Source organism: Sabethes cyaneus, chromosome 3, assembly GCF_943734655.1.
Source record: "Sabethes cyaneus chromosome 3, idSabCyanKW18_F2, whole genome shotgun sequence".
Classification (NCBI taxonomy): Eukaryota; Metazoa; Arthropoda; class Insecta; order Diptera; family Culicidae; genus Sabethes; species Sabethes cyaneus.
The window spans coordinates 1,804,016-1,817,099 of record NC_071355.1 but is presented as its reverse complement, the minus strand read 5'-3'; the positions used below and the strand labels follow the sequence as shown (position 1 = coordinate 1,817,099).

Here is a 13,084-nt window from a genome sequence, read left to right as displayed (position 1 = left end):
AGCACGAACCTAGGTTAATTTATGAATTCGCTATAAGTCAATAAAGACCATAGCAAAGGCTTCGAAAACTCCAAAGCCAAAAGAAGTTCTAACGGAGAATGCGGTCCGAAAAAAGCTGCTGCCAAGCAGTAAATTTCTTCGATTTGTATTATTAACAGCTGCTAGAAAACAATCAGTTCTTTTAAGAACTACTGAATAAGTATATGAAGCAGTTGAATTGATTTTGCGAACGGCATCATTTTCGCGTTGTTTGGGTTACAAATAATAATGAGAGTTACGACTTTATCTCCCTGTCCGGATCCGGACGCGGCAAAGGTGGTAAAACTCGGCAGCAGCCGATTATTGTTTGGTGTGGAGTGGAAATTACGCCGACCGTGTTGGATTCGAAACATCGATCTATTATTGTCAATTGCAAGGAAAATTGTCCAATCAATAAGTGCGCAATCGCTCATAAAAGTACTATTTTAGCTTAAATCGTTTCGGTCTCTTCGGCGCACTTATTGCTTGGAAGATAACGAAAAAGTGCGCCGAAGATCGAAACGATTTAATGCAAAATAGCACTTTATGAGCGATATCGCTCTTTGGATGGTACAATTTTACTTGCAATTGACAATAAGCTGCTATAATAGAATATTAAATATGCTAGAAAACCCAAAGTTTGGTCGCGGAAGCAAAGGGTTTAAATTGGTGGGGCCCATCTGAAGGACGAAAGTTGACAATGGACACTACGAGTCAGAAATTTGAGAATTAGAGATTAATGAACGGACCTTTTCAGGTCCACCATATAAATTAGCTGAAGAGTTGAAATTATGAATTTCTCACATGTAAGAACACAATTCTTTAATGCGCAACTTGAGCATCTATATATGAATTTCATACAAAAATCACCGGCTTTAGCATTGGGAGACGAATTGCGCTACATTCGTAGTCCTACTTCAAGCCTGCGCCCGTGCCACTAGGCATGGACCCTTATACTTTTTATCTTATTTAAACTATTCGATTAATGAATTACTCGTGCCGGCAGTATTCGATTACAAATTATTCGATTATTCCATGTTGTAATCGATTAATCGAGCGATTACCGGACATCACTAAATGTAGAAATTGAATTTACACTCAAGTCGCTTTTTACGCGAAGGATACGTCCCGCGGGGTGCCTTTGCAGGTCTGCGAAACATTTGGCGCTCAAACCAGATCACTCTACGTACGAAAACCCGAATCTTTAATTCAAACGTTAAATCCGTACTGCTGTATGCCTGCGAAACGTGGTGCGTCTCAGCGGAGACAACGCAAAAACTGCAGGTATTCATTAACCGGTGCCTACGATATATTATTCGTGCCTGGTGGCCTGATAATTGGATATCCAATGAGGAACTCCATCGTCGGTGTCATCAACGGCCGATAGCCACAGAAATTCGTGAGCGTAGGTGGAAGTGGATCGGACACACCTTGAGGAAAGGAGCGAACGAGGTTTGCAGAGCAGCACTCGACTGGAATCCACAAGGACAGCGTAGAAGAGGCAGACCCAGAGGCTCATGGAGACGGAGCTTAGCCAACGACATCCGGGCTGTGGACGAGAACCTGTCCTGGCGACAGGTAAAAGCCATGGCGGGTAACCGTCAGCAGTGGAGATCTCTAATTTCATCCCTTTGTTCTGCCGGACCGGCGGACGTGGACACATAAGTAAGTAAGTAATACGTCCCGCGTAAATCAAAACCGCGTAAATTCCGAAAACCGCGGGCACCACATGCCCTGGCGGGTGTTGTGGGTTCGAATCCGGTTGTAATCTCAGATTACAGCTTGGTTCGACTCATGCACCTTCCAGTATTGGACAAAAGGTAGGAGTCAAAATGACTACTTGTCAAGCATAGCTACCAATACCCCCCCCCCCTTCCTTTCCGCTCTTCCCCACCTTCACCAAAAAATTTCATTTCTTTCCCTACCGTCCCTTCATCAATTGTAGAACCATCGTTTCAAAAAATATTAATATATATGTATGACCGCATTTCAAGGTCAAGACTAAAAACTTGAGATTAGTCTATTAATAATAATGACTGTATTAAAACGTGTTTAAAAAAATTAAAATGGCTTTCAGCTTCCTGTTAAATGAATAGCCTCACTTTCCGAGCGTACTTTTTTTTGCGTATTTGATCAGTTTGATCTGCACAGAAATCTGCTGGCGCAAACATTTTCGGGCCGAATGTACAGCAAAGATTCGCTAATTGGTGGTTCGTTAATTGGGCGGTTCGTTAATTGGGCGTTCGCTAGTTGGGCGGAAATGTCAAAATTCACTGTCAAAATGAATCATTTGAGGGGTCTAGAGATGCGATTCAAAATTATATTTATTGTTGCTCATGGAATAATCCGCTGGATTCAACGTCACAGATTACATCTAACTTTGTAGCTAGAGGTAATGTGGTATATTTGCGTTTTGTCGCTGTTATTCCCGGCGATACAGCCATTGTCTGCTTAAAAACGAACTAGTCATATCAACAGTCGATTATTAAGCATCATACTTGAATGCAAAGACAGCAGACCGAAATGTTTACTTAAGGTACCAGTACACTGTTTGCTGAATCATCCAATATTTGATCTATTTCATCAAATAAATTTGAAAACCCGTGTACTGACCCAACCAAATATTCGAACAAATTTTATTTTTCAAAATGTCGCCGAGCTTTTCCAATAAAATTTGGCGGTTTGTAAAACAGTGTAATATGCCAATCAAATTAAATTTGTTTTCGTAACATTTTGCGCTGTTCGCCGGTTTGTTTGCTTGAAACTTATCAAAAAAGCTCACAATGTTTATTATTTGAACTGCTGTCAAAATCGAATTTGGTACAGGAAAAATCGTGCAGAAAGGAAGTTTTGCAAAGGAAATGACACTGGAATAAATCAGGACATTATTAAATCAATAGTGAACAGTTAAAAAGATTATGAATAATGAGGAAATCCCTTAATAGACCTGTTTTTCGAACATGATTTGTTTAACGGGAAATTAGCAGTCAATAACTTTTCGTCGGAGAGCCCAATTTCGGAAGCAGTTTTTGGACCCAATAGCTGGGGTCTGGTTGTAAAAATATAAATACTGCCTTCTTCTTGCCAATCTGAACACAGCGAATATATTTTCATGAACAGAATTTTTGTTTCAAACAAAAAAACTGCTTTTGAAATTGGCAGAATCGATGACGACTAATTTCACCTTAAATACTCTCTAAAATTAGGCACTACCACGTATATAATACTACATATGTGAAACATTATTCTAGTATATCTAGTAAATAAATAGTCAGCATGTAAACGTTCATTTCAGGATCGAAAGGCTACATTCTGTTTCTGTTAACATTGATAATTTACTAGAAAATATGAACAATAATTGTATGCATATCCACCTTTTCGCGCGCTTAATGGCGGCTAATGGGTACAGTTTTCGACAATGTTTATTTGCTCACGTATGCTTGAAAGTTCTACAACAACAACTAAGGCTGGAAATATCAACTTGCCAAAGGCATGCTAACGTTCTCCGAAAATTGTACCCACTAGCCGCCATTACGCACGCGTAAAGGTCGATACCTAAAAACTATTGTTGGCCATATTGGTTTATTTGTTTATTAGTTAAAAGTCAACAGATTTTTCTATCCTACTGACTACTTAAAAACTAATAGCAAGAGCTCTAAATCGGGTTTTCAACACGTTGCGGCTGACGTCAAAGTCGAAATAGGACACAAAACGGTTGAAGTTCCGTTGTAAGCCGGTTACAGTACCGAAAGTACTGTAGTTAGTTCTCCGATGCGGTATATGCAAGAAGAAATTATTCCGCGTTAAGCGAGACCGAGTTAAGATGTCTAGTCTTCATAGAAACCAAGGACAGTCAATCCGAGATGTCAGAACATCTGATACGAAGACGGTTCTAGTTACGTCCCGACGTGTTAGCAGGGTGTCCAAGTTGATTAATCTGCAGCGCTGTTCGTAGCTTGGTAGCCAGAACGGGTCATTCCATGGTAACCTACGGAGGGCAAAGCGGATAAACCTCCGTTGCACCGACTCTATTCGACTAGCAATATTAATATTGCTGTTGTAGTTGAAACCCGTAATCCACCTTTTCGCGCGCTTAATGGCGGCTAGTGGGTACAGTATAATCAATATATATATAGAATGCCAGTGTCGCTGCAGTGCGCGTGGTAAACATCACACATGTTCAGATAATGTATTTACATTATATATGCAAATGTATGTGTGCCTGAGATTCATTAAAAGGGGAATCTCATTGTCAAACTTTGACAATCAGTTTGAAATTTCAAATATGGCTACCAAGTAATGTGATTGGAAACTTCGCTTGCTTCAAATTTCTGAAAAAATCGATGTAAAAGGGCGCAGTTGAGGGATTCTATTCATCCGGACGAAAAGAAAAAGAACGTTTAAAACCATTTCACTAGCATAAAAACACAGCGGAGAACGCACTGAAGACAGCACCAGCCAGCGCACAGATAAAGAACAGATATATAACAATGAGCAACTTTGACAATGAAGTTCCCGATTCACAGACTTGATACAGATTGTATGATACAATGAGTCCTATAGCAAAACAGCGACACTGGCATTCTATATATATTGATTCTACTGTGGGTACGCTTTTCGACAATGTTTATTTGCTTTTGGGAACTCCGCTCACGTATGCTTGAAAGTTCTACAACGACAATTAAGGCTGGAAATATTAACTTAATGTGAATAAAGCTGCCAAAAGCATGCTAACGTTTTCTGAAAGTTGTATCCAGTAGCCGTCATTACGCACGCGAATAGGTGGATAGCTGTGTGACATTCAATTTTATTCTGGTTTTGTGTGTCGCAAGTAGTGCGCTGTAATCGCACAGTGATGCGCTATCCAGCTTTTTACACCATCTGCCATAATAACGGACGGTATCAGGATTGCTAATGTGCGACTAATACAGTGGTTTGTGTGCATCGTGAAAAATTTTTCGCAGCGAAAAAAAAAACAAACAAATGCGAACTGTGCGTGCGGTAAATGTCAGCAATCTCTATAATACGTACTAGTACTTCATAAACTATGTACATTATAGCAATAATTAGACTGCAAAAATGAAATACTGCGGAAAAATAATGTCCCAAATTTATGCATGCACCCAACATCCAACATCAACTGCTTCCCACAAATGCTACTACTGACCAAGAACTTGTTTTGGTGGAACATGTTGTTGCTGCTGGGCTTCAGTAACTGAACACACTCACTAATGCCAACAACAGAATTCTAGATCTGGCTTTCACGAACGATACTGGTTGCTTTGAACTATTGGAGCCTCCTACAGGGCTACTCAGAATAGATGCTCACCATAACCCATTTGTTCTGACGTACCACTCAGTCATCAATATGGTCCCGGAGTGCTGGAGTCAAGATTATGATTTCAATCGCTGTAATTTTGCCGACTTGAATACCTTATTCGACGAAATCAACTGGAGACAACTGCTAACCAGTTTATCATGCGACGATGCGATTCAGCAGCTTTATTCGATTGTGAAGACGACGCTACGTGCTAAAGTGCCGACAAAAAACCTCACAAGACGCTACAAGAAGCTTCCTTGGTGGAATGCGGAGCTTCAAAACTTGCGCAACCGATTGCGTAAAGCGAGAAAACAGTACTTTCGATCCAAAACGACAACTGCTAAACTCAAAGTGCGCGAAATGGAAGAGCAGTACCACTCCCTTCGAATAATAAGCTTTAACGCATATATCAGCCGCACTCAAAACGACCTGCAACAAAACCCACAATATTTTTGGTCCTATGTGAAACGCCTTAAACAAACGGACGGTGTGCCTCAATCTGTACACCACGGCGATCAGTCTGCTGAAAATCCAACTGATATTGCTGATCTTTTCTCCATGTTTTTTCGCGGGGTACTGAACAACGATGAACCGCCCTTTGTAGAATCTTATTTAAACAGTCTACCTCAGCTTGACGCATCGATTCCACACCTGTCATTCTCGCCAAACGATGTCCTTGTTAAACTTCGGTCACTCGATATTTCAAAAGGCTCTGGACCCGATTGTCTCCCGCCCGTCCTCTTTAAAAACTGCGCAGAGTCCCTTGCAGCTCCTTTGAGCATCATCTATAACAAATCTCTCAGCGAAGGTGTCTTCCCTACTTGCTGGAAAACCGCTACGATAATACCTATTCATAAGGCCGGAAGCATTCATGACGTGAAGAACTACAGAGCAATATCTATCCTTAGTAGTCTTCCAAAAGTCCTAGAGTGGTTAATCCTGGATGCAGTATACCCTCACGTTCATCATTTTATCAGCGAAGATCAACATGGGTTTATGAAAAAGCGTTCTACAACTACCAATATGATGTCATATGTCTCCTCACTAGTACGTAGCGTCGAAAAAAGAGTGCAAGTCGACGCTGTATATGTGGACTTCTCAAAGGCCTTTGATCGTGTACCGCATAGACTCGTCGTAGAAAAACTGAAACGGAGCGGTTTTCCAGATTGGTTGACAACGTGGATTTCTTCATACCTGAGTAACCGAAGCGCGTCTGTACGAATTGGAGGCATCTTGTCGCAACCGTTTAATATCTGCTCTGGCGTCCCACAAGGCAGCCACCTGGGTCCGCTGCTCTTTGTTTTGTTCGTCAATGACTTATGCAGCTTACTCAAAGCACCGAAATTTATGTTCGCCGATGATCTCAAGTTCTTCCGTGCGATTACTTCAGTTGATGATTGTATCGCACTCCAGGAAGACATTGATCTGCTTGTGGAATGGTGTGCAACAAATGGAATGGAAGCTAACGTTAAAAAGTGTCACATCATAACGTTCACTCGCCAGCGCAATCCAATCTATTTTAACTACACTATGTCATCAACTGACCTGGACAGAGTGCAGACCGTCAAAGATTTGGGAATTACATTGGACAGTAAGTTAACCTTCTCGGAGCATATCTCATCATGTGTGGCAAAAGCATTCTCCGTGTTAGGTTTCATCAAGCGCAACACTCAGCAATTTAGCAACATATACTGCTTAAAGTCGCTATATTGCTGCCTAGTACGAAGCATCCTAGAGTACGGAGTTCAAGTTTGGGCACCATACCAAGCCATCCACATCAACAGGATTGAAAGAGTCCAGAAAATGTTCATCCGCTACGCACTTCGTTCGCTTGCCTGGAATAATCCCATTGCACTTCCACCGTATGAACAACGTTGTCAACTCATCTGTCTGACTACTCTCGAATCCAGACGGTTGCTGCTTCAACGGCTGTTCATTTTTGACATTATCAGCAATAACATCGACTGCACGCACTTGTTATCGCAATTGCGGTTCAACGTCCCGCCAAGGAACACCCGATCATCAACTTTCTTCCGAACGGTTCATCATCGAACACAGTATGGCCAATTTAATCCTCTGGAAACCTGTTGCCGAAGATTTAACGAAACTTGTGATATGTATGATTACAATATAACTAAGTCAGTGTTTAGAATAAGACTTTTAAGATACGAACTGTCTGTACGACAAACTTGAGTCGAAGACTGAATAATAAATAAATAAATAAATAAATAAATAAAATAAATAAACATTCATTTTTCTTGAATAGTAGGGGTATAGATTACCGGGTAATAAGCGCTTGATTAACTGTTATTCAACAGAAATGTTTGTTGGATATATCTGGCATCTGCTTACGACCTTTTGAAAAGTAGGTGCCCAACTTATTATATACCAAGCAATGCCTTTATGTAAAGAGCATTTTACGTGACAAAGCGACATGCTGACTTGCTGATATTGATGTGGCGCTTTCCCTGTGCTGTGCTGGTACTTTGACAATCCATAGATGCCCCACGGGAAAGCAAAACAGAGCTGCCACAAATACAGATATTTGTGCATACATAAATTTGGGACCCATCAATTATTTCAGTTGCTGTGATTTCTGGCTCCACTAATGTTGCTGAATTTTAAAGTAGTCCATAAACTATTTATGTTATTTAAAAGATTAGATCGATAAAATTAAATACTCCGGAGAAAACGGTAGGGTCCCAAATTTATGCATGCACAAATATGTGTATTGATGGCAGCTCTGAAGCAAAATCAATATCAGCAATGTTGTTATGGTGCGTAAAATGGTCAATTCGGCTGATATTGGTGTTGGACAAAAGCGACACGGCTGACATTGGTATTGATATTAGTGATGTCCGAAATTTTTAATTATTCGATTACCGATTAATCGATCGAGTAGGCACTGATCGATTAGTTCAGTATTCGTGCTAGTAGTAGTGTTCGACATCGGAACGAAAATTGAGGTCCGGGTTCCGGTCTAGTCGGTCGGTCGGTCGGTCTAGCTAGTAGTATTCGACTATAAATATTCGAATATTTCGTTAAATTATTCGATTAATCGTACGATTATGAACGATTAATGGGGATTATTCGCATTTTTTTATCTTATTTAAACTATTCGATTAATGAATTACTCGTGCCGGCAGTAATCGATTACAAATTATTCGATTATTCCATGCTGTAATCGATTAATCGAGCGATTACCGGACATCACTAAATGTAGAAATTGAATTTACGCTCAAGTCGCTTTTTACGCGAAGGATACGTCCCGCGTAAATCAAAACCGCGTAAAAAAACCGCGTAAATTCCGAAAACCGCGTAAAAAACCGCGTAAATTCCGAAAACCGCGTAAAAATAGTCGCGTAAAAAAATCGCGTAAAAAGCGATTTCAGTGTATATAAATTGCATTTTTTCATACCGCAGTAATTTGTATTTATTATTTTGAATTAATAATAATGACTGTATTAAAACGTGTTTAAAAAAATTAAAATGGCTTTCAGCTTCCTATTAAATGAATAGGTGTGAATAGCCTCACTTTCCGAGCGTACTTTTTTTGCGTATTTGATCAGTTTGATCTGCACAGAAATCTGCTGGCGCAAACATTTTCGGGCCGAATGTATTTGATAATCTCACGAATTTCATGCTGTTTTGCAAACAGTGTACTGGCCCCACAAAATATGTCAAAATTTATTTGATTTTGTAACACGGGTAACGTCTCAGATCGAATTTTCGACATCAAATTTGACAAACAGTGTACTGGGCAAGACAAATATGTCTGTCAAATACCAAAATTTGCCCAAATTCTGACAGGAAGAAAATTTGACGATAAAGCAAACAGTGTACTGGTAGCTTTACTCAAATTTCAAACTTAACCACATTTGCAATATGTATTCCACTTGATTCCAAATCATGAAAGTTTTTAAAATCAGAAACAAAAATAATTTGCGTACCCCTCAGGAAACTGTCAGTCCGCCCAATTAACACGAACACGAGTCGATAGTCGTGGCCCAATTAACGAATTCTGGCTGTATTTGATAATCTCACGAATTTCATGCTGTTTTGCAAACAGTGTACTGGCCCCACAAAATATGTCAAAATTTATTTGATTTTGTAACACGGGTAACGTCTCAGATCGAATTTTTGACATCAAATTTGACAAACAGTGTACTGGGCAAGACAAATATGTCTGTCAAATACCAAAATTTGCCCAAATTCTGACAGGAAGAAAATTTGACGATAAAGCAAACAGTGTACTGGTACCTTAACACTCTCTTCGCGATTCTAACACTCAGCATTCGCAAATGTTGGCACTCCAAGTAGCGAGCGGTTGCTTACCTTAACATTTTGACTAGGATTTTTAATTTTAATCTTCTAAAAATCGACTTCTTTGGTTAAACGATCGGAATTACATGCATTTGCGGTAAGCAAGTATCACTCGATAGCCATTTTTAGTTTCTACAAGCCTTCTTCGTACATCGCTGCTACCCACGATATTGACTTTAATAAAGATACAAAGGACTAATGTTGTTTATTTTTTGTTTCGACAGGATGAGGAAGCGCGCCAGAACTGGCTGATGGTTTCCGCCAACCTGCTCGCTTTTGCATCGGCCGGTGTCACCAAGCTGGCCGCTATGGAAAAACTCTCCGCACAAGGTGCGTCTCGACTTTCCACCGCTAGTCGATACATGAGAGGAACCAGCGCCAGCGTCAGCACGATTGCCATCATTAATACGGTCGTTTATTCGGCAAATAATTGGAAACAACTACCCTATTCGCAACGAATAGCGCTTGTATGTTCGGTGTGCTTTTGTTTCAAAGAAGTTATTAGTTTTGCAAACGCCGAAAGACTTATTAAACGCAGTCAGCTAGATGGATTATGCAACTCCTTTGCAAGCTGCTTTGAGCTAGATAGAATTCCTCGGGATTTTATGGAAAACGTTAGGCGCACGTTTGGCGTGAGCGATGAAGTCCGTGAAGTTGGCTTGGAACTGCTGCAAATTTTTGTAAAACAGGGAATAAAGTTCACGGTAAATGATGAGTTTACGGAGATCAATATATTCGGATTCTCATATAAAATTAACATGTTGATTAGCATGGAGAACAGCGAACTAAAGAAATTCATATACATGATTCAAGGAATAGCTGCAAGCTTCAAGGAAGCTTTCATAGTGCTGCGTTCTTTTTGTGGAGATGACAACATTTTCCAGGTGGTTTCCAAGCGTGCTAACGAGTTGGGAAGTAATCAAGCCGACTTTGGTAGAGCAATTAATGAAATGCTTCAGCTATTTGACGTAGTTCGAAGGTCGTTGGACTATTTCACTGGAATAGCAGAAGCTAAAATTATTATTGCTGGAGCGTATCGTTTTGATTTGGGAACTGCTTACAGTGTTTTTATAAAGATAGCAGGAAAAAAATGTTTTGCTCTGATTAATGCGCTTAAGGTATTGAGCCAGGAGGAAGCCGCAATGATGAATAAACTTCGTTCACAGATGGATGAGCTACCGTTGTTTAAGTGGATAGTGGCTAATACAGACGAACACAAAACTATGCTAGAAAAAATCCGGTCTCTTTTCGAGATCACCAAAATTTGCACGGAGAAATCACTCCGTATAACGAATTTGAACTCCGATGATGGAATGGTGGAAATACAGTATTTAGTACGTTTTGATATCCAAACATTCAACGATACACCAGCTGCCTACAAACCGATTCTGGTTGATTCAAAGTTTCTTCGTATGCTTCGTGCACATATGTCAAATCATAGAGAGTATCTTCAAACTCTATGGAACAATACGTGTAGAGCAGTTACACTGGATAAACATTTTGAAAAGCTGGATGAGCTGAGAGACGCATTCGAACGTAACACATCTGCGGTGGGTAATATTGTTCAGTACACAAAAGTAATGAACTGCACAAACCTTGAGCAATTTTTCTATCACGTTAAATTTGCCTTGAAGAAGATGGAACCGCTATCGCAAGAATCGGTCGTCCCGAATGTAGCGATCACTCGAGGTGCATCATTCCCAGATATAATGTCGCTGAAGTCGCAGTTCGAAGAACTGGCTACAAAAGCAACCGAACTTCTCTTAGTAGGATATTGCAACCTTGACTGCTCTCAAGCGGAAGAAACATCGCAACTGATCAATGGTCTAGCGAAAGAAAGAAAACTACGTTTGGGATCTGTTGAAAAGGCCGTATTAAACATGTTAGAGATTCCAAGCCTTCGGCTTAAAAATGAAATTTTCAAATTCAATAATTTTATCGGTTTCAAAAAATTCAACGAAACACTTGAAAAAAATGATGACGCAAAACAAATGATGTACTATGAAAATGAAAATATAAAAATAACTGTTTCTATTGTGAGTGGGCTGGGAGCGCACATTGATACGATTACTTTTCTAAATAACAATTGACTCAATTATTGCGTATTCAAAATATATTTTTGATTTAAGTTAGAGGTGTAGCAGCACACGAAAGGGATCGAAAAACGCGAGGTAAAATCTTCAACGAGACTGAACTTTGATTTGAACGTTTTGCAAACTTAACTGTGATGACGATGACATATCACATCGGGTACTGTGCCTATAGACACAATGATGGGTATCAAAAATCAAAAATTATTCAACAAATATTCAAAATTTTCCAAATTGTTACCTTCTCTTTTGCAACGACGCGATTCGATGTTATCGCTGCCTTAACCTTAAAACTTCATATTTTATCAATAAACAACACATATATATTCATATTCATATTTGTTTCCGATATCCGATAAGACCTACATAACATCACAGACAAACAGACATAACACTCGCTTTCCATTCTTCGTACCGATTAAACTGTCATTTCCAATTTGGGCTTAGTTGGGAATGTCTCCGTTTTGGTCAAAGTGGCGCTTTTTGAGGAAAGAAGGGGAATTCCCCATGAAAAATACTTGCTACTTCGAGGGACACCCATGTTGCTATTTGATATTTGGGAATGTCGATCATAGATGGTGCAAGTGCTCAGGCTAAATGTGAGGTACGATAATTTTTGTTGATTTTTCTTCCAAGAGTTATGTCTGTTTGTCTGTGACAACATGTAACCAGTGACCTTATGGTAGCCCAAGTATGCCGAGATTAACGAAATTAACGCATACCGTGGACCCCCGTTCGTTTGACCGTTTTTAATCTGAACACTTTAATTTGAACCCCGTTGGTTTGCACGACGTGCAAATTAAAAATGGTTCAAACGCTTGTTCAAACGTCATACTCAATATCCCAGATAACACAAAATCGTAATAGAAAGTTCATAATAAATCGTTTTCATGTAAATTTCACATTGGAATTGTATAATAATTAGAGTATGTCAAATCGAAGTGAACAATAAGTTGTTTTGCAGTCGTGCGTGCCTTCATATACAATTCATGACTGTGAATTATAAAGCAGTATAGACGATTGCAATATTTGATTATATCTTAATCATATATTCAGGAGTATTTAGTTGCGTGTTATAAAAACTACGCAAAAAAGAATTACAAATAATTGTCAAAGCTTTCGCACGTATATCGCCTCCACTTTGGTACATATATGTTCTTATATGGCGTGAAATATAACTTTTTCGTTCAGATATGATTTCGTATATCTCAGTTGCTATCGAGATATACAAACCAAATGGTTTACTGGGATGACATCATTTGCTTATGCAGACAATGCACATAAACAGGATTTATTTGTGCTGATCTAGCGTGTTCAATCTGTTTCACATTGC

The 13,084-nt window shown here is 39.6% G+C and overlaps 1 protein-coding gene across 5 annotated transcripts in view; it reads left to right on the top strand.

Moving 5' to 3' along the window:
- Positions 1 to 12,074, top strand: part of LOC128741122 (uncharacterized) — a 33,742-nt gene extending 21,668 nt beyond the window's left edge. For all 5 annotated transcript variants that reach the window (XM_053836705.1, XM_053836701.1, XM_053836703.1 and 2 more), the window contains one exon: positions 9,886 to 12,074. In XM_053836705.1, coding sequence (XP_053692680.1) covers positions 9,886 to 11,751 — 1,866 coding nt within the window. In that variant the 3' untranslated portion in view covers positions 11,752 to 12,074. The remainder of the gene's footprint in view (positions 1 to 9,885) is intronic.
- The last annotated feature ends 1,010 nt before the right edge of the window (positions 12,075 to 13,084 follow it).